Source organism: Oryzias latipes, chromosome 5 (assembly GCF_053564925.1).
Source record: "Oryzias latipes strain Hd-rR chromosome 5, Olatipes_Hd-rR_3.1".
NCBI lineage: Eukaryota > Metazoa > Chordata > Actinopteri > Beloniformes > Adrianichthyidae > Oryzias > Oryzias latipes.
Genome location: NC_136241.1, coordinates 2251142 through 2272040, shown reverse-complemented (window position 1 = coordinate 2272040; position 20899 = coordinate 2251142). Strand labels below are relative to the sequence as shown.

Sequence of the window (20899 nt, the reverse complement as noted above, 5' to 3'; positions counted from 1 at the left end):
ACACTAGTGCGCCGTGGGAAATTGCCCTCATTCACTGATCTAAAAACATTTCCCATCTCCAGGACATCAGCTCTGTGTTCATCCAAACAGGCCCTGATAAAACACTTAGAAGTTAGGAATATAAAAGATCATAAAATGACTTTTTCTTTGTGTTTATTTAATTCTATTAAAGACATTTTGATAAGAATGACAGTACCGCGATTTAGCTGCAGCTATAACTGTGTAAGGAAAAGTCCCGCCCCTTTAACTGTCTCCGCCAATCATTCTTGAAGGCTTAATCACACGTCATCAGTCTGACCAATCAGAAGTGGTTAAAGTCTTCACTTCCTTGTTCTTAATTCTGCTGATAAAGTCGCTCAGTTTCTGTTCTGAAACAGTTTCTAAATTTTCTAATTTAACTTTTATTTCATCTCTTGGGGGGAAAGAAGCCACAACTTCCTGCTTTTTCTGCCACAATTATCACAAAAATCCATGTGAGATTATGGGGGGGGCTGTCGATCAATACCGACCATGAATTTCTGCTTTTTTTTTTTTTGGGATGCTGGTGTGCCGCGGGATTTTTGTCGAGGTTAAAGTGTGCCGTGGCTCAGAAAAGGTTAAAAAAAAACACTGATCTAGATGACCCAACTCCCAATGTTGAAGTGCCTAGGATAGCACAAGGGTTAAGTAGATCAGACAGGTAGATGAGGTGAGTGTCAACAGCTGGGTCCAATCTGAAGAGCAGAGAAGGGAGGGGGGAGGAAAGGGCTCCCAGGAGTACCATGACATGTTTGTTTTTGATAGCTTAATTTGCTGAAATAAATTCCAGCGACAGGAACTGCACGGTGGTATAGTGGTTAGCACTTATACATCACAACAATCGGGCCTGGTTCAATTCCCAGCTGGGACCTTTCTGTGTGGAATTTGCAAGTTCTCTCTGTGCAAGCATTGGTTTTTAATGGAAACTCTGGCTTCCTCCCACAGTCAGAAACATGCTTCATAGATAATTGGTGAGTCTAAATTGTCCTTACGTGTGAATGTCAGGAGCAGAAGGAATTTGTGCAGCAGACAAACAGCTTCAGATTATTCATTTAGATCTCCATGTTTTAACCCTTGTGCTATCCTATGACCCCCCCCTTCCATTGACGTGTTCTCCCTACCATGACAAAGGTGGATAAAGGTGGAAAGATTTCATGTAATCCATGGACACCAGTGAAGATCACAAATCATTGAAGAAAAAAGGTTCAGAGCACTGTTTAGTGGGTCTAGATGACCCAACTCCCAACGGTAAAATGCCTAGGATAGCACAAGGGTTAAGAAAAACACGTTTGAAAACATTTGTTACTGTGTTTTTACCGTTTCCAATCCTCAACAGGGAAAAACGACTAAGTAATAAATTAAAAATATAGATTGTTAACAAGTAACATATTATTTCCTCAAAAAAGTCCAAGTTTGCTCAAAAGTTCAAAATGTGTTTGTAACATGTTGGCAGAAGGATCCAAATCAAAGACATTGACAGTAACTTCCGCAGCTTTTTCCTTCTCGTCAGCAGAGCTTTGGACTGACAGTTGACCTTCTGGAACCAACCGGGCTCCAGGGTCAGGTGGGAGCTTTTGCTGATCAGACACTTCCTGTTACAGTATCTCTGCCTCCTGCCTGTTCAAGTGTCCTGAGAAAGGAAGTCAGTCCAACATCACGTTGAGCAGCAGCCACAAGCAGGAAACAGGAAGGTAATGAGTGGAACGCTGCTGAACAACCAAGCAGCTAAACCCTGACAGAGCAAAAGGATTTACTGCTGACATCAGCACCTTTTCACTTCCTGCAAGTCAGAAAACTTAAAGATCTGGTTCTGTTGTAGTAAATTACTAAAGGTTTTTGATTGAGTTCCATTTAATGCCAGAGGGAAAAGGAAAGAAAGATTTTAACATGCAAAAGAAAAACGTAAGAAATGTTGAAGGTGAAAAGGCAAAATCAGTGTATTTAAATGAAAGCAGCTGGACCCAAGTGAAGCTTCTGACTTGTGCATCGTCATCTCCACTTGATCTGTATCAGCTTCTGCTTTCTGTCCCGCCCAGTCCCACGAGCCCCGGCTGAAGCCCCCCAACACGGTGTCTCAGCCACTTTCCTTCAGTCTCACGCAGATACATCTCATTAGCAGGACCGTTTTCCTCCAGTGAATTTATATCTGGGTGTTGGCCCACTTCCCAAAATATTTGTAGTTACACAAGACAATGTTGTTAAGATAAGAATAAAGATGTTAAATGTCTCAAGTCCACAGTTATGATCCTTTTGAAGAAAGCTAAATATAAGTGCTGATGGTCACTGAGGTGCATTCATTCAGATTTGATCCCTAAAATTATCTTTTCAGTTTCTCATGAAGATATTCCAACCACAGCCTTCTTACTGTGATGTGTGAGCACTAACCACTACAACACCATCCAGCTGCAAAAGGCAAATGAGAAAACGCCAGCATGTGTGAGGAGAACATGCAACCTTCACAAAGAAAAGACAGCGCTTCACAAGTTCAATGGTGCCTAAGGTGCAAATGTGAGCGTGTGCTTGTGTGTCCCACTAGATGGACTGGAGAACCGTCCACCTTCACCCTAAAGTAGTTGGGATAGGCTCCAGCAACAGAAAGGAACTATAGCAGATTTAAGACGCAATAATTGTGCATAATTGATTTAATAGGATACAAATGTAAAGACTTCAGATCACAATAACAAATATCATATTAACATCAGAAAATAAACTATTACAAATGTTCCAACAGAAAAACGACGCGACTTCATATCTGACGTCTGTCGCAGGTCTTTAAAAAGTTGGGACAGGACTACACATGACTGAAAATAAAGAAACTTCATTTCAGAAACCAATTGTTTAACTGACATGAAGTCCTGAACACAACATTAGGATCTGACATGCTAGCAGGTGGAGCAACATCTACAGAGGTGGAGGCAGTGGAGCGGGCGAGCACTAAGCTGCCGCCCCCTTTAAATTTGCGCCCCAGGCAATTACCCTTATTGCCCGTGCCTAAAACTGCTACTGGGTGGAGGTTTGCTCTGGAGAGGCTGAAGGGCCATGGCTAAAGGAAAGAAGACTGTTTGGAGAAAAATCAGACTTTTTATTTTTGTGTATTATGTTTCTGAGTGTGACTTTGCTAATGTTTTTGCTCCACCTCCTGAAACCCCCACTTCAACAAGATCTGGTTTTGTAAACCCTCATGTCGAGAAACCTTGGGTTGTTTGTCCACCAGACAAACTTTGGGACAGTGTGGAGGTCAAGCAGAAATGTGGGTTTCTGCTGTGCAGCTCAGAAAAGGTAACACTAAAAGTGTAATGTTTGGATTTATCAAAGACCAGCTGCTGTTTTCTGTTTGCAAAGACCATTTAGATCCAACAGCAGTGGATGCAGTTCTAGGAACTAAAGTCCTCTGGGAGCTGGACTGGCCACGAAGCTGCTTTTAAATGAGCACGTGTTAAACTGGCCAGACAAAAAAGAAGTGTGTTTGAAAGCATTCAGATCTGTGTGATTAGAGCTCTGTGAAGCTCTAGGCCACCCTTCACCAACCCTGTTCCTCGTGGTCTACTGGCCCGCTTGCTTTGCAGCTTCAGTAACTGCTGCTCACCTGGATCAGGTGGATCCCAGCTTATCAGCATCTCCTGAAGCAGGCTTAGCTGCCAAACAAGCAGGGCTGTAGCCCACGGGGAACAGGTTTGGTGACCCCTGCTCTCGGCTGTTAACCATTAGCAAAGGAATCGGTCTTCAAAACCATATTTGACCAACCAAGGTCAGCTTTGCCGATGTGAGCCACAGTTCCCCCACCTACTAAACCCGCCCACTCACTGCTGATTGGCTGCATCATGTGACTCATGGTTTTGATTAACAGATTACACCTGATCCAGGACATTAACAGACGTGAATGTGTTGAAATCAAACAGGACAACAGAAGAACATGGTTGGAGACCAATGCCCATAAATCCCATAATAACACATGAAGGATTGTTGGTTATTTTGTGTGAACTGTCTGATTCTAAAAACCAAAAACGCCACATTTAACCAGGACGGAGGCCCTCTATCCCCGTCTCACCCCTTGATTCCACAGCTTTCTTAACGAGTGAACAGACACAAGAGAGGTGATGGATCCAAACAAAAGAAATGTAAAAACCTCTCAGCTCCCTGATGTTCAGTAGAACTCCCACGTTCAACCAGAGTAAACAACAAAAGTTGGGTTGGATCAGTCGTATGTCCCAGAGTTAAATGTTGTGCGGCTGCAGCGACTCCTCTTTGGAGGACTTTTGGTTTCAGCATAGAAGTGGAAAAACTGGATGGACACGGTGATTAGCAGAGCCCAGCATTTACTGCGCTGCTCCTCTGAATGCATAGCTTAACTTCTGTCGAATGAAAAACAGAAGAAGGCTCAGCTGTTTCCTTCCAGGAAGCTCCTTTCTGCTAACAGGAAGAACTGTGGCTGAGAAATCCTCCCTAAATATTTAGTCTTTTCTGGAACTTCATGTTTTACAACACTCTCTAAAAGTGTCACGGCGCTGCTTCATTTGGCATGACGCAGACGTGAGAATTCCCTGATTCAAATGAAAGGAGGTGACACAGAAGAACAGGAAGTGAGCAGCTGCTTTTCTACCAAACCCATGTTTTTGCTGAGGAGGCTTGGAGGTCATCAGACGCGTGTTTTTGACGCCACCGTGTGACTCCTCTGCAAATCAGCCGAGAAAAACCAGCCAATCAGCCAGTCAGCTCAACAGGAAGCTCTCGGCTGCACAGCGCCTCCCACTGCCGAGCGAGTACCGAGATAAGCCGCTCTCTGCTGTTGGCTCCAGGGACAAAAATGCACCACTGCACCTCGCTCTCTGGGCTCTTGTTGCCCAGAATGAGCGGGGCCTCATTGCCACTCATGGCGAAGTGGTCCATGGTGAGATGGCAGAGCAGGTCAGGGATGTTGTCAAACACCAGAGTCAAAGCTTGAGGGTATGTCTGGTATCCCAGCAGGACCCGGTCCAGATCTCGGATTCTCCGTGCCTCACAGAACCGGTAGCGCTCCCTGCAGGCACAAAGGACAGTTTGCAGCTTCATTGACAGCAAAAGCCCTCAGTAGCTGTGCATGTTTACTGGAGAACAAATGAACCACTGAGTGCAGCAAGCTGGCCACGACCCCCAATCCCACCAGGACGGAATTGAACCTGCAATATTCCGATCAGAGGTCGACCGCCCTACCACTGCTCCACGGCCGCCCCCTCCCTTTAAAGGAGCATGTTGTACTCTTGGGGAGAGGACTGAACATAAACCAGAGCGCCGACTCCTGCTGCTGAGCACTCTCCACGTCTGCAGGACTGCAGCAGACAGTCTCCTTTACTCTGCTGTCTGCGTCACGCTGCATGGCTGCTGCTGAAGCTGCAGTCTGTGGGCACTGGGGGGCGCCGTTCTGTTCATTTCAGAGGGGGCGCGCACAGCTGGGCTCCTTGAGCATCATTAGCGTTTCAACGTTAAGAACAGACACTTGGACACTTTTTTGACCATACCTAGATCTAGACATTCTTCATAACTATGCAGTACTCTGGGGGCTCTTCGGACCCCATCACCCCCACACACAGGAAACATAACTAGTAGTACTTCTCATAGCAAACAGAGACGCTCGATGCTCACTGAAGCACACATCCTAGAAAGAGGAAGCCAGCCGTCTTCCTCTTGACCATGTTTCCAACACTCCAGAAACAACAAGGGCTCACCTGGAAGGAGGTTCCTTGGCAAAGTCAGGAAGAGGATAGCTGACGTAGTCCTCGTCCAGAAGGAACAGATCTGAGCTGGTTAGGATCAGAGTTCTGGGCAGCAGAAGAGGAGAGGGACCGGGGCCAGGAGCCGAGAAGGAAGGGGAGGCGCCCGCAGATTCCTTGCTGGGAATCTGAACCTGCAAACATGTAAAGAAGCAGAAACCTTGAGATGACTTTAGCTCCCAGCTGTGGCTCCTGAGACGGCAGCCCAGCTCCCACCTGAAAGACCAGCAGGTACAGCAGAATGTCGAAGGAGCCCGAGGACAAAGCAGCTGTGTTGGCTAGAGTCTTCCTCTCTGCTGCAATGAAAGTCAAGTCTCCCATCTCTTCTTCACTGGGATAAATGAACTTCACCTTGCTGCTGTGGATCAGCTCATAGTTTTGCATCTTGCCTGCAGAAGCAGACAGTTGATCTTGACAGTGCCTTGATTAGTCTCTCTATTTTTACATGACGTTACCTTTATGTGAAAAACTAGAAGGAAATCCCTGATGGTCACCTGAGCCTATGTCGGTGAACTGCGAGTAGAAATCCTGATCTGACGTCTCTGTGGGGGGGGGCTGCTGCTGCAGACTGAGGACGGACATCAGCTCCTGGAGGAAGACGCCTGTTCCGTAGCTGTCCCTGCTGAGGCAGCTTACAACCTGATCGGCTGAGTGTCCTGCCAGAGACAGAAAGTTCAAGCTTTTACTCCTCTGTGCAAACCCAAGATGATCCTCATAGCTTTCCACTTACCCACAATCCTGAAGAACTGGTCAAACAGGCCCACATTGACCGCCAGCAGCTCAGACAGCCTGACGGACAGAAAGCCGCACAGATAGGCGTCCGGCTCTCCGGAGTCGGAAGCATCCAACACTGAAACCCAGAGAAAAGAGAGAAACGCTTTGAACTCAAATGATGCAACTCCACAAATACTGGAAAAATGTGTTTGGAGGAGAAAAAAAAACTGTTCAGTTAAGCAAATGCATGATGGGTATTATCAGTGTCACCAAGAGAAAGAGTTTCCCCCATGTTACTCTTGATGGTAAGACTCCAGGTCTTCAAGAACTCGACTTTATGTGGAGAGAGGAGTAAGTAAGAGTTAATGGCCGACGAAGTGTGCGGTTACTACTTTTTAACGCACGCCGTGGAAGCCTGAACCGTCCGACGCGAAGCGTAACATATAGTCCGCGTCGCGCAGCACCACCGCTGCAGTCAAGATTCGGCGATATATATATGCTGATCGTCCCGATGGGTTGAATAAAGCATCAATTCAGAGGGAAAGTTAATCGCTTACCGCTTGTTTTTGCCCAGATGATGAAGCAAAAGGTTGTTTTACAGAAGCCGGTGCAGTGATACAAATCATTTAAGCTAGCCGACCGGAACTTCTTTTTTCACCGTGCGGTTATCAGGTTTTAATGCATACCCAGCAGCCAATCAGAATCGAGTATTCACCCGGACCATGGTATAATGCAGGGTAATGCAACCCCCTTGTTCTGGACTCTAGCTGGGGTACATTAGAAGGGAGGGGGTTATCTGATGCTGTCTGCAAAGCTGTCCCAGCACTGAAAACATCTCCAGCTCACAGATTACCGTACCTGCGCCATGGCCCAGCAGGCTGGCTGACTCTGCCAGCAGGAAATAGATGGAGTTGGTGGAGAGCAGCAGGCAGCAGGGGAGCTCCGTTTGGGGGGATTTGTACAGAAGGACAGACAGCCACATGACCTGCCTCAGCTCCTCTGCCTCAGACTGCATCACAAAAACATGAATGAGAGACGGAACACAGAGGACAGAAGAAATCTGGGACTCAGCTGGATCATCTACTGCAAGGCTCAAGCGTACGTCTTACCAGAGCTATGTATCTGCAGAAGCAGCTGAGCAGCTGTTGACCTCTGAGTCCAGCCAGGAGCTTCAGTGCTGGGGACAGACCTGCCACAAGGTGGGGGGGTGGCTGGTTTTCCTCCACACAAAGGTGGGCTGAGTCTGAGCTGAAGACAAAGAGCATGGTAACATGTTAGCGAGTGCAAATCAGGGGCAAACAGGGGGGAGGCTGGAAAGTAAAATAATCGTCCAAAATCCTCAGTCCCCCTCCGACTGAGTGATGACAAATATCTGCACAGCCCGTGAAAGCAGGACGAAGCCTAAACTGAAGGGAGAAACGGCTTTGTTGGTGGAGGAAGTCCAGGTCTATGCCAAAGATGGCAGGTCTTCTGCGCTTTCAGGGGGTTGAACAGTCAGGTCGTCTGAAATTTTTGTGAAATCATAACGTGAAGCAGTGATGGAGAACTGAACTGAGCTCCAAACTGATTATTGGGTCAATGTTTCTTCAAAGCTAAGACCTCCTCAGCTTAATTAGCATGGATCCAGCCAGTGTGAGTGCAGACAGTCTTTTATGGGTTGTCCACTAACATGTCAGTCAGAACAACATCACTGCAGAGTCTGGAGGAAGCTGGAAGAAGCTGGAAGAGGGATTCACTCACAAATTCACGCTCAGCGGTTTTACAGCATCAGCAGAGAATCGGGAAAGAAGTTAGTCTACCTGCTAAGTGTTTGCTGAGTGGCAACGCTCGTGGAGCAGCCCTGGTTTGAGGACCAGCCTGAAAACACAACGATACTCAGCTCACATCAAAACAACATGACCAAAGCTTGGAAACAGCTCCTCACCTTGCAGTGAGCAGGGCTTGCCGGGCTGGAGAGGAGGCAAAGCCAGCATCTGCAAGCCCCCCAGAGAGGCTTTTCTCTGCTTGAGACCCTCCAGGAAAGAGCTCCTGTCCTGGGTCAGGGGGAAGAGGAGCAGCTGCCGTTGACCCTGGAGGAGAAGCTCCACAGAGTGACCACTCCTGGAAAAGTGATGGATGACAGACAGACAGCTTGAGAATGACTGGACTGAATCTAATTTGCTACCATAGTTTAAAGGAATTATAAGGAAAACAAAGCAGCAACAATCCATCAAGCGGTGCGGCTTTGTAGTTTATCAGTTGTATTAAACATTTGGACTATTTTTGAGCTCTGTGTACAACAGCACGAATGATTCCGGGTCAGTAAGCAGAACCAGAACTCACATATAAAGCACATCGTTAATTTAAAGGATTTTCATTCCCCCCCCCCCCCCCCCCCCCCCCCCCCCCCCCCTTAGTGTGAAATATATAACTGTAGGAGAAAGACTCAATGCTGGAGTTTCACTGAGTCTCTGCTGGCTTCAGCACCTGTGGACGTGCTGTGGTTGTGGGCACACGGGGTGCTGGGTTTGACCCTGGAACCCAGCATCTCTCTGTCTGGGGTGCAGTACGACAGAGCCAAGTGGAAAGCGAACAAGTCTGCACCAGGATGAGGAGCACTGATGAAGGTCCATGTTGCTCATTTCCCTTTGAGCTCGTTCTGTGAAGTCCACCTTCAACACCCAGAGCTGCTCGTCTGTGAGGAAGAGAAGCGAGGGGGGGTCGGGGTCCCCTGATGAAAAGGAGGAGAGAAGGTGCACAGGATATCCTCCCTGAGCTCCCTGACTCTCCTCCTGCTCCCAGGAGTTGACTAGAGATGGAGGCAGGAGCTGGGGGACGATTCTGTTCTTCAGTTTGCTTGGAGACTCGACTGCCTGGAACAAACGAGACAACATTCAGTTGTGGTTGACCGAATAGAAAAGTGGTTCCAGCTCTGGCTGTTCTACTCAGAGTGCCACAAGAACCAATACACAAACATTTCCACCAAAAGAAAACTCTTCAGCCCCACTTCTACCCTGAGGTGTCATTAAGTGCAGTTTAAGTAGACCTGGAGCAAGGCGCTCAACTGGGCTCTGGTCTGCCGGAGCTCCTCTGGCCCAGAGAAGATGTACCAACGAGTCAGACCAGCCTGGAGCCCGAAGGAGATGCAGGAGTCAGGAAGCCCGGTGCTGAAGGAAAGCAGCAGCTGGGAGAAAGGCACCAGGAAGTCCATCTGAAGGGATGACAGCACCTTTTCCACAGACTGGTCTGTAGACAACAACAGGACTCCAGTCAGAACTCACAAATCCAGATTAACATTGCCGCGCCACTCAGTTTGACACATTTGGTATGCCAGAATAAGAAAGTACTGAAACGTCAGTGATGGGGTAGACATGTGGACAAAACACACATTCACACATGATACTTTTGAGAGACCAAAAGTATCAACAGCTACTCCCAAGATTCAGTTCTTCAGGGCAACTGGACATTGAAGACTGGCTGCTTCTGCAAGGAGCCTCTTTAGTTCTAACTCCTCATTACTGTTAAAGAGCAGGAAAATCCCTACAAATAAACCAGAACATCATCAATTTACAAGCAGACAAAGGAAGGTGGTCAGTATTCAACACAGCATGAACGCGTTCATTTCTGATAATGCACACTTTGTCAGTCATTAACCCTTACTTGACCCACACCTCTGATCAGAGCATCAAGAACCAGAATTCTCCATCAGCTGTTGGAGCTGAAGAAGATGCTCAGCTGATCAGAGTCCAGCTGATCTGAAGAACTGAATCCTGCATGAATATGGGCTAAATGGGGGGGTGGGGGGTCATACGCAGGCAGATAGACAATAAGTGTTTTGTCAGTCACCTATTCTGCAAGTTGTTTCATTTAAATGGCTGAGAGGTGTGTGATGTTAAAGTCCTACTCCAACTATATTTCTATTGATTGTGATGATTATGAAGCTTTTAACCAAAATCTTTTGTTGTTTTTTAAGAGATACTTTTCTGCAGAGCTGGATGCGAGCAGGAATGGTGCATGGAAAAACAAGGGTTCCTTTCCCAGAATCCAGCGTGGATCCTCCGTCAACGGCCTTCAGAATTTGGCTACAAAAACCAAGAATTCTGTCCTTCACAGATGTGTTCCTCCTTCTTTTAGAAGCTATTCTATCCTCCAGTTGTCATCTGTATTAATGTCACCCGTTTGACCTGGTTATCTCTATAAAGGCCACCTGTCCACACACTTAAACAGTCAGACTGCACCCTCTCCACCGTAACCAAAGAGCTGTCAAAGGACCCCAGGAACACGATTGAACACCTGAACAGCACTGGGATGAACCAATATACTATAAGACCTGCAGGAAGGAAACCTTTGACTTCTATCATTACCAACCAGGGTTACATCACAAAGTATTGAGGTGAACTTTTGTTGTGAACCAGATACTACTTTCGGCATTATGCAAAAAAAATTATTAAAAAAATAAAAATAAAATCAGGCAACTTGTCTAGATTTTTTTTATATTTCCTCACAGATGAAATGCATCTTTGATGAACTTCTCTCAGGTTTTTAGTGGGTAAACTTACAGAATCTGGGACAGACAAAAATACTTTTCTGCCTCACCATAAACAGTCGTCACAAAACCGCTAGTTACAAATTCAAGCAGAGACTCAGAGCAGCAGTGTGTTCTAAAGAAATATCAAGAGACGAAGCTCAAGTTAAAGTCAATGCTGGTGAATTGTGTATGGAGAATCTGTGGTCAGAAAATGTGTGGCATGCAGAAGCACTTCTGGTTTCACACCATCAAAAGTTTTTTTCAAGCCTGAGCGCTTGCTCACCTGTGTCCTGATTGGTCCATAGGTTGTCATGTGACAGGAACAGCAGACCCAGCCGTTGGCTGGTCAGTACTAGACATGCCACACTATGCTTCAGCTCTTCCTCCACTCGAACACAGCAGCACCACAGAACTCTGAGGACCTGAATCTCCTCACATTCCTCCTCCTCCTGGTGGCTGCTGGGCTCCTCAGTCCCAGGGGCTGGGAGTAGTGTGGGGGAGGGGCTTAGTGGCTCTTCCACAGAATCATCTAGTCCCATCTCAAAGTAGCCATCTCTGGACCCCTGACTGAAAAGAGCATCAAACACCAATGAAAAACTCCTTTGATTCTAGAAATCAAAAAAATATTTATGAGCCACTAAGCGTGTCAGAAGCTGATCAAGTCCAGAGTCAGCCTCATGTTCCTGCAGGTTCAACACTATGACTGAAGAAGCTGAGTCTTTTTAAGGTTCAGGTCAAAGAAGACCAAGGAAGTCAGTCAGTGGAATCCTGTCTGCAAATACATTCAATGTCATCAACACAGAACTTTTTGCAGAGATGCTCCAAACTTTGCTTCAGAAGAAAACAGCGCAGAGCAGATGAGCAGCAGACAAACCACTCAATGCTCTGGAAACTGGCTGAAGTGAAAAAGTAGGAAAACTCGGTTTGAGGCTAAAACATCTACCGTATTTTCCGGACTATAAGTCGCCCTTTTTTTCATAGTTTGGCAAGGGGTGCGACTTATACTCCGCACCCACTTATATTAGAACTAAATTGAAATAAATACATTGTTAATCCTCCTGTTATGTTCATTTGTGAGGAACAGAGATGATGTTCCTGGGTCAATTTGATGTATGAGGTATGTTAAGTGTTAAGAGTATGTTAAGTGACTCAGAGAATCAGCAAACCTTTTTTTACATTAAGATCTTGAAGGCTAAGAACATAATATTCTATTTTCCAATGATTTCATAGATTCAGAAATGCAATAAAAATTACAACTGTTTCTACAAATACAGGATGAAAACAGAGTATTAGTTGGACAATGATGCTTCATGAAAGGAATAAATAAACAAGTATGAGAAAGAATTACTGTGAAATTATGAGATAAACAGTCTGCTATTATTGTGTCATATAAGGTTGTGCAAGTTATTATATCTTGTTCTCAGATTTTGTCAACTAAATTTCCCATCAAAATGCGACTTATAGTCCAGTGCGACTTATAGTCCGGAAAATACGGTACTTGCCGGTTAGCAAACCAACAAGACATGCTTGTATCTATCTGCAAATGCAAACTGTTCAACGATGCTTCAAGCTTCTGCTCCTTTACAACACTCCACCTCAGTTGAATAGATAGCTGTGTTTACATAGACAAAATTGGACTAAAAGCCTGATCAGAATAAAAATGCGTCATGGCCACACGGCATTCGGGATAGTCTAACCTGGTCAGACTCATTCTGATCAAAATTTCCTTCCGATTGAGACGGGTGGGTTATGCCAATGTATTCTGATTTTGGGTCATTACTGCGCTGCTTTTCCGTCATGCGTAGAGGTTGTGTGATACAGAGGGGCTTCAGAACGCCAACAGGACCGGCCGGCCGCTCTGCGCGAGTGAGCTGCCGTGTCCCCGAGCAGAGGAGCAGATTCGGGACGGTGTGTGTGGTTTAGAATGCGGGAATGCGGCTCCGTGCAACAAGCAGTCCTATGAAACAGTGCAAACAATCATGTGAATTTGTGTAACCAACCATGTCCAGAAAAAAAATGGCTGATATTCTTTACACACATTTACAGTGGTGGACAAAATAGTTGGTACCCATCAGTTAAAGAAAGAAAGTCCACAATGCTCACTGAAATGACTTGAAATGTTCAAAAGTAACAATAAATTACAATTTATTGAAAATCAAATAATCAAAATCAGCCATTACTTTTGAATTGTTGATTAACAGAATTATTTAAAAAAACAAACTAATGAAATAGGGCTGGACATAGATGATGGTACCCATAACTTAATATTTTGTTGAACAACCTTTTGAGACAATCACTGCAATGAAACGGTTTCTGTATTTGTCAATGAGCCTTCTGCACCTGTCCACAGGTATTCTGGCCCCCTCCTCATGAGCAAACTGCTCCAGTTGTCTCAGGTTTGACGGGTGTCTTCTCCAAATGGCATGTTTCAGCTCCTTCCACTGATGTTCAATGGGATTCAGATCTGGGCTCATAGAAGGCCCCTTCAGAATAGTCCAACGCTTTTCTCTGAGCCATTCTTGGGGTTTTTGGCTGTGTGTTTTGGATCTTTGTCCTGTTGGAAGACCCATGACCTGAGACTGAGACCAAGCTTTCTGACACTAGGCAGCACATTTCTACCCAGAATGCCTTGATCATCTGGAGATTTCATTTGACCATCACAACTTCAAGACACCCTGTGGCAGATGCAGCAAAGCAGCCCCAAAACAGAACTGAGCCTCCTCCATGTTTCACAGTAGGGACAGTGTTCTTTTGGTTGGATGCTTCATTCTTGAGGCTACCAACATAGAGCTGATGTGCCTTACCAAAAAGCTCCAGTTTGGTCTCATCTGTCCAAAGGACATTTTCCCAGAAGCTTTGTGGCTTGTCAACATGCATTTTTGCAAATTCCAGTCTGGCTTTTTTCTGATTTCCTTTCAACAGTGGTGTCCTCCTTGGTCGTCTCCCATGAAGTCCACTCTGGCTCAAACAACCGCGAATGGTGCCATCTGACACTGATGTACCTTGATCTAGGAGTTCACCTTTAATGTCTTTGAGGTTGTTCTGGGTTCTTTGGATACAGTTCCAACTATCCGTCTCCTCAATTTGTCATCAATGTTCCTCTTACATCGTCCAGGGAGGTTGGCTACTGTCCCGTGGGTCTTAAACTTCTGAATAGTATGTGCCACTGTCTTCACAGGAACTTCAAGCTGCTTAGAGATGGTTTTATAGCCTTTACCTTTACCATGTTTGTCTATAATTTTGGTTTCTAATGTCCTGGGACAATTCTCTCCTTGGCTTTCTGTTTGTAACATACGGTCACCGTAGCAGCAAGGTGACAGGATAGTAGGGGCGCCCTGACGCAAATTTAATTAATTCAACACGGAAATGGGTGGTTTTAATCTAGGAAAAAAAGAGTCGCAGCACAGGGAAGAAAGAGCCGCATGCAGCTCCGGAGCCGCAGGTTGCCGACCCCTGTTATAGAACAATTCTGGAAATACACCATTTTTGGTTAATTAAGCGTATAATAAAACACAGGACAGAGACTTTTGGCAAATAAAAATGTTAACTAATTAAAACAATCTGAACAAAACATGCATCAAATATAGAACATGTAAATTAATAATAAAATTAGAAGAAGAAGAGAACAGTAACTAATGCAAAATTCAATAGAAGCTGCTACAACGTAACAAAAGTGTGTGTATAACAGCACCATAAACATATTTAAAAAAAATAAAGGCAGAAATAAAATATTAAAGTCACTAATGAAAAAAGTCAAGCAACACTGTGAAATAAATATAAAAATATAACCAACACATTAAAAATCCTGCCGCTGGTGCAAATATGTGGCTCCTCGCCACTCCGATGAAGCAGAGAGGGGAGGGGCAGGGTGTGAGCAGTGGCCAGAGAAGAGGTGCTCTGTTTACACAGAGACACAATGTTGCCGGATTGGGCAGTTTCCTGCACAAATTGGGCAGGTATTTACTCACATTGCGCTGTTTTTTGCCCAATCTGGCAACACTGCAGACAAATAGATGATCCATGAACTCTGTGAGTAAATTCAAGCTCGTTACTGTAAGTATTAAAGAAAAACTGCAACAAAAATGTTGAATGTATCTATCACCTCGTTAGTTTCAATACTTCACCTTGGTATGGATACTAACCATACAGACACATGCCAAAATGATTTATTCAGAACGAAAGTGTGGCGGATGTAAACGTTTGATATAATCAGAAAAAGTTTTTTAGGGCCCATGTAAACAGTTCAACTTTAAAGTGATCTTTGATCAGATCAAAGACATTTTGGACATGTTTCTGTCTTCAGGTCCAGTTCCATGAGTCTGAGTCTCTGCCTTAGTATCCTATAAAACTAGGCAGGTGCAAGTCATGTGACAGCACTGCGAACGTTGGACCTCCTAAAAAACTACACTAAAGAGCAAAAACTCAGATGTCTCATATGAACATGACCTCTTGAACTAACAAAAAGGTCAACTCCAGTTGTTTGAAGTTTGAACAGTCAACGTTTGAAGATACTGATGCACTTCATTTCTTAAAAATACTTCAAATCACAATAAGAAGTTTGGACTTTCCAGGAAACGTCCTAAAGTTGAGCTGATTTACCTGGAGGTGCCAAAATCAGTTTTCTCCAGAAGAACTGGACCACTACTAGATTCGGACCTCCTCTCCACCTCCGTGCCCTCCTCCATGGTCTCCTGCTCCTTGAGTGCAGAGCGGAGGTGCTTGGAGAGCTGGGTGATGAAGTCTTGGTTGGACGACAGAGAAAACAAATAAGGGGGCAGCAGAGGGCAAAGGGCGGAGCTGCATAGGGAACAATGGCTTTGGACTGGACTGGAGGATAATGTGTCACAACTGCAAGAAAAAAAACAAAGGATTTTACATTTTAGCATGTTTGAATTTAGTAAATATGTAAATGTAATTTTTATATAGTTAATCTAAGAGTGCTCTGTTTATTCTGGTACGTCACATAGAGGAAGGAACTTTAATAAACGGACAGTATGTTGGAAAAAGTGAAAAGGGAGAAACTGTTAGCTTGAAGTGGGGAGGAACTTATCAGCTGCTTTTTGTGATCTAAGGCAAGAGGTGGGTACTCCTTCCCCCTGACCTGTTTTTACTGCTGACACCCACACATGATTGCCACAGTTCAGAGTTTTCTGATTCTGATTGGCTCCTTTCTGCATTCAGGATCCCCAATACCTGACTGCTAAGGAGTAGACCTGACAGGTCAGATAGGCAGACAGACCCAGAACAGATGAGTCATTGAGGGTTTGTGACCTCTTTACCTGTTCAGGTAAATGAACAACTGTCTTCTGCCTTCTACTGTCAGAGAAAATAATACCAAAATTTCCATCCACTCCAACAAAAAGAGGAGTCATGAGACTGTGGTTGTTCAGACCAGCAGCAGCACAAACTCCAGGCCTTTAGGGTCAGTGATCTGCGTTTAGATTTCCCCCCCTCCCCCTGCTGCCCATCACCTGGATCAGGTGCTTTTGTGAGGGTGGGGTCATTACAGAAGCAGCAGGATAGCAGCTCTTCAGGGCGACAGTTTCACACAAAACAACAACCTTTTTAATAGAAATCAAAGACAAGTTTTCTTATGTACTAAGAAATAACAGGAAAGGACAGAACTGGTAAACATTCAAGCAGCCAGAAACCAAGAGCACTGAAGCAGACACAGCCGTCTGATACTCACCGGTCAGCAGCCGTTGAAGCAGAGGCTAAAGGTGCTTTAGACTCCATGACTGCAGATTTCTGTTCCTGTGGAAAACACAAAAACATTACAACCAGCTGAATACATTTGATGCGTACAAATTGTAAACTTGAAAAAACTTTTGAAAATTTGAAAAGAAATTGTAAAGTTGAAACTTGAATAAAAAAAGAATACACCTAAAACTGTCATCTAATAAAAAAAATCATGTTTATTTGAAACAGCGGTTTCTTTTTTATTTCAACTTTTGCTTTTTCGTTTCTTTTCTTCTTTGCTTTCAGACTTCAGTTTCAATTCAGACTTTTCATGTTTTTACTGCTAAGCCTAATTCTATGTGGGGGCGGGGCTTTGAGCCCACTGGGCTCTAAAACAGCCCCTCCCACTTTAGACTTTTACAGACAAACATTTTCACACTTTTTCTATCTTGTTAAATCTCTCAAAGTTGAACTATTTATAGAGAAATACATGCAGGATTATAGATTGAAAACAAAGATCTGATCACGATGAAGATTCTAGTAACTGTAACATTTCTGTACAAGAAACACGGCACGGAGGAGCTTGATTGACGAGATTAGCCTTTTGCTTTAAATGAAGATTTTTTTTCTTTAGGATTTTCCATACTTCTTTTAAGTTTAAATGTGTTTTTTTCAATTTATGGTTATATTTTTCACATTTTCAATAATTGCATCAAGTTTATAATTTGTTAAGATTAAATTTTCAATTTTTTTCTTTTTTTTTAATTCACTTTAGGCTGATCCTAATTTAAAACCTATAGATTTAGTTCCTGATTTTTTTTTGTGAAGAACCAAGAGAGGGTTATTTGGTTTTTATTTATTTCATAAATAGTTTTCAGTAATAGTATTTTTTTGCAGAAAGTTTGGACACGCTTGGCTTAGGACACATTATTTTCATGAGGACTAGTTACCTCAAACCATGGATTATTAGCTAATGTCAATTGCTCGTAGTAATTACAATAAGTTATTTGTGTCAATCTGATATTGTTTATTTAATCCAAACACAATTTCCTGCTAAATGTTTATCAGCCCGTTCTACCTGTAGAATATTTGTGATGACCTTTTATCCCTGGAGCTTTCATTTGGTTCTGATCTTTTAAAAACCTCTTTAAACCTAAAGTTTGCAATCGTGGTTAAGTGACAAGTTTGTTTGGAAAACAAGAACATTTTAAGTTTATTGTATAGTAACTAGAGACCATATTGTAGTCAACTGCATTGTCCCTACACAAAGGTATAAATAAAAGTTTCTTCTTTTGAAATCAAACCGTTTTTCCACCTCATCTGGGTCTCAGGGTGTCTGACCTGAGCTGTGTCTGCAGAGAGGAGCCGTTCACTGCTCTGAAGGCTTGCAGGAGGCAGTGCAGTCACTGCTGCTTCTTCTGGGCTCATCACCTCCACAACAAGAAGACACAGAGCATTGGTCACGGATCTCTCTAGAGCTGGTGAAACAGCTGCAGAGTTGACTTTTGATCAACTTTAAAGCAATAAAGCAAGTATTGAAAGCATTCCGTTTTAGAGAAAATGATTAGTACGTACAGCTCTTCACTTTTTGACATAGTCAAAGATCTAAACCACTTCTGTTTTTTCAACAGGAAATCAGTCATTACAGCCTGTTAGTTGCTGTGGACATGTTTGCTGGAGAATGACAATGCCCAAAAATCTACAGATCCAGACAGACCCAGAGAACCAGAGCCACGCCTTCTTAAGGCACACAGAGGGGTGTTTCCATAGAGACAAAGATCTGCTAAATGCATTTTTTTCTAATGCCACAACAGTTACTATCTATTCCTAAATAAACCCCTGTACAAGTCTCACTGTACGAAGATACAGTTTTACAGTGGAGCTGGGGGAAACGGTGTGTACCTGAGACAACCGAACCTCTAACCTTACTTTTGCTTTACACAAAATCAAAATATGACTCCCGTCACTCTGAGGGAGTAAAAAACTTTCCAGATTTAAAGTGTCCTTAGTTTTAAAAGGCCTAAAACTAAGGGGATTATTTCTATAAGGGGATAACATCAAGCTGCCGCCTCAGCCTCCCGTGCCTGCTGAATTGTGAAGCCTTCAAGTCCCACTAACTATATTTTGATATATTTTCATAGTGTTCCCAGTGGTCTTTTAATGATGATTATGCTGCTTTTAGCCTAAATCTTTTCTAGGACATAGTTTCTGCAGAGCGGCAGGAATTCATTCGAAATTCACCTCTGAGTTATGAGCAGGACTGTTGGTGCAGAAATAACCCTCCACTGATATTCCACCATACCTTTGTTTACACTCTCAGCCGCTAGCTTACAGCCCCTCAAAACCCCACGCTAACATCAGCGGTGCAACGAAAACCTCAAGCAATACTGAAAGTATCCAGCTGTACAGTTTAGATCCAGGTTCCAGCTCAGACGTTCATTCGTCTGCAAGTGTCTGCATCAGAATGGAGCGGAACAGGGAGACTTTGACCTGCCCATTTCAGCTGAGCTTTTATTTAATGAAGGGTTTTTATCTGCCTCTGATTCATCACCATTTGATCAAAGAAATACTCAGAAATGCAGTTTTAAGCTTAAATTATTTTATATATGTCCTCCATTCTGAGATAATGTAAAAAACACCATTTTCATTTGAGTGCGTCTTTAAGCTTCAGCATCAAGTTTTTACAAAAATACATATCAAAGCACAAAAATTCCAAACCCATACGTCTGCTGTTGCAGCAGGATACATACTTGGTTACCTTGACTGGAGAAGGCAGTCGTCTGGGTTTGATGGGAAAAGGAGGTGTCATCAGGAGAGAGGGAGGCAGAGGTGAACAAAGAGGAGGAGGGAGGAGGTGCAGCAGCAGACAGCTGGGTCTCCTCACTGGCCTGATGTGCAGACAGACGTCACAGAGGCTTTCAGAATGTAAGTCATCATTAGATACGGTATTAACGATACAACCAGATTTTACCTTCTTGTCTGTGCTGCTCATTCGATCTTTGACCTCTTTGGCTTTCCGAATGGCTTTTAAAACCTCCACAGTATCCAGTTCCCTCTCCATTGTTGCTTTACAGTCCAGACAAACCTGAGAGCGCACAGAAGTTAGCCAACAATGGCAGCAGTGCAGGAGATTGTGTCAGCGAAGTGACACATCCGTAAGCTCTGGAATCATTCTCAGATCCTACCTCTGCTGCACGGTCTCCAAACAGGGCCAGAACTTTGGTTCTGTAGTCTGGGTCTATGCAAATAGGGTTACTAGAAAGGTTTAGCTTCTCTAGGCAAGGCAGATGGCTGATGTTCCGGATTTCCTCCAACTGAAAATAGGACAAACAGCTCACAATAAAAAAGCACTGATGCTTTCATGTCAACATTCTCTTCATTCCCACTACATGAAAATAGATTGGTATTTATTCGACAAAAACTTGATTTCTTTCAAATGTATTTGAAGATGAGAGTGTCCGTTACAACATTTCAAATCCCCTTTCATATCTGGGAGCTTTGGTTCCGGTTACCTGGGCCAGTTGGTTATGGCTGAGGTCTAAATTGACCAGGGAGTAGAGTTTTGAAAGGCCGCTCAGACACTCCAGCTGGTTCCCAGCCAGGTTCAAAGTTTTGATGTTCCCCAGGCGGGTGTGAGCAGCTTCCAACACACGTAGGTTGTTGAAGGACAGGTCCACATGAACCAGGTTGTACAGATGCTGCAAGCAGAGAAAGGTAGACAGAGAGCACCTTTAACTAACTGAAGGATAGTGACAGTGGCCAGAATCTGAGTTTTAGCCTCACAGACAGCTTCAGCGGTTTGACACAAGAGTGGAGAATATAGAATATATAGATGACAGATCTGTGTTTAAACTGAAGAGGTTTACTTGATTATACAACACCCCCCCCGCCCCCCCGGTGGTTTTAGATTTTCTTCGGTGTTCGGAGGCGGAGCCACCATCAGTGTGTGAATGTGTATGTGAACAGCACTGTGACTGTAAAGTGCTATGAAGGGTATATGACATTTACCATTGTGGATCAGTTCTCATTGTGGATGCGCTTTAAACACAAAAAAGCCAGGCTTTAGAATCTTTTCTCCACAGATTTCCCTGAGTTGCTTATTTTATGCTTCATAGGTTTGAGTTTTGGGCTGTACATCTTTTTGGAAATTCAGTGACTTGTGTAGAAAGGTTGAAGTGTTGCAGGAACCCTTGTGCTATCCTAGGCACTTTACCATTGGGAGTTGGGTCATCTA

The 20899-nt window shown here is 44.1% G+C and overlaps 1 protein-coding gene across 2 annotated transcripts in view; it reads right to left on the bottom strand.

Annotated features, from left to right (window-relative positions):
• Window positions 1-2645: 2645 nt before the first annotated feature.
• nisch (nischarin) overlaps window positions 2646-20899 on the bottom strand; it is a 32909-nt gene continuing 14655 nt past the window's right edge. The window contains exons 10-28 of one of the 2 annotated variants that reach the window (XM_020701466.3): window positions 20178-20363; window positions 19851-19979; window positions 19637-19750; window positions 19416-19553; window positions 18007-18096; window positions 16676-16740; window positions 15586-15834; window positions 11270-11553; window positions 9505-9704; window positions 8946-9331; window positions 8404-8579; window positions 8279-8336; window positions 7589-7727; window positions 7338-7488; window positions 6496-6615; window positions 6260-6421; window positions 5982-6154; window positions 5721-5899; window positions 2646-5035 (exon numbers count right to left, since the gene is read on the bottom strand). In XM_020701466.3, the coding sequence (XP_020557125.2) occupies window positions 4720-5035; window positions 5721-5899; window positions 5982-6154; window positions 6260-6421; window positions 6496-6615; window positions 7338-7488; window positions 7589-7727; window positions 8279-8336; window positions 8404-8579; window positions 8946-9331; window positions 9505-9704; window positions 11270-11553; window positions 15586-15834; window positions 16676-16740; window positions 18007-18096; window positions 19416-19553; window positions 19637-19750; window positions 19851-19979; window positions 20178-20363 (3315 nt within the window). In that variant the 3' untranslated portion in view covers window positions 2646-4719. The remainder of the gene's footprint in view (window positions 5036-5720; window positions 5900-5981; window positions 6155-6259; window positions 6422-6495; window positions 6616-7337; window positions 7489-7588; window positions 7728-8278; window positions 8337-8403; window positions 8580-8945; window positions 9332-9504; window positions 9705-11269; window positions 11554-15585; window positions 15835-16675; window positions 16741-18006; window positions 18097-19415; window positions 19554-19636; window positions 19751-19850; window positions 19980-20177; window positions 20364-20899) is intronic. The other variant, XM_023954692.2, reaches the window with a different exon arrangement.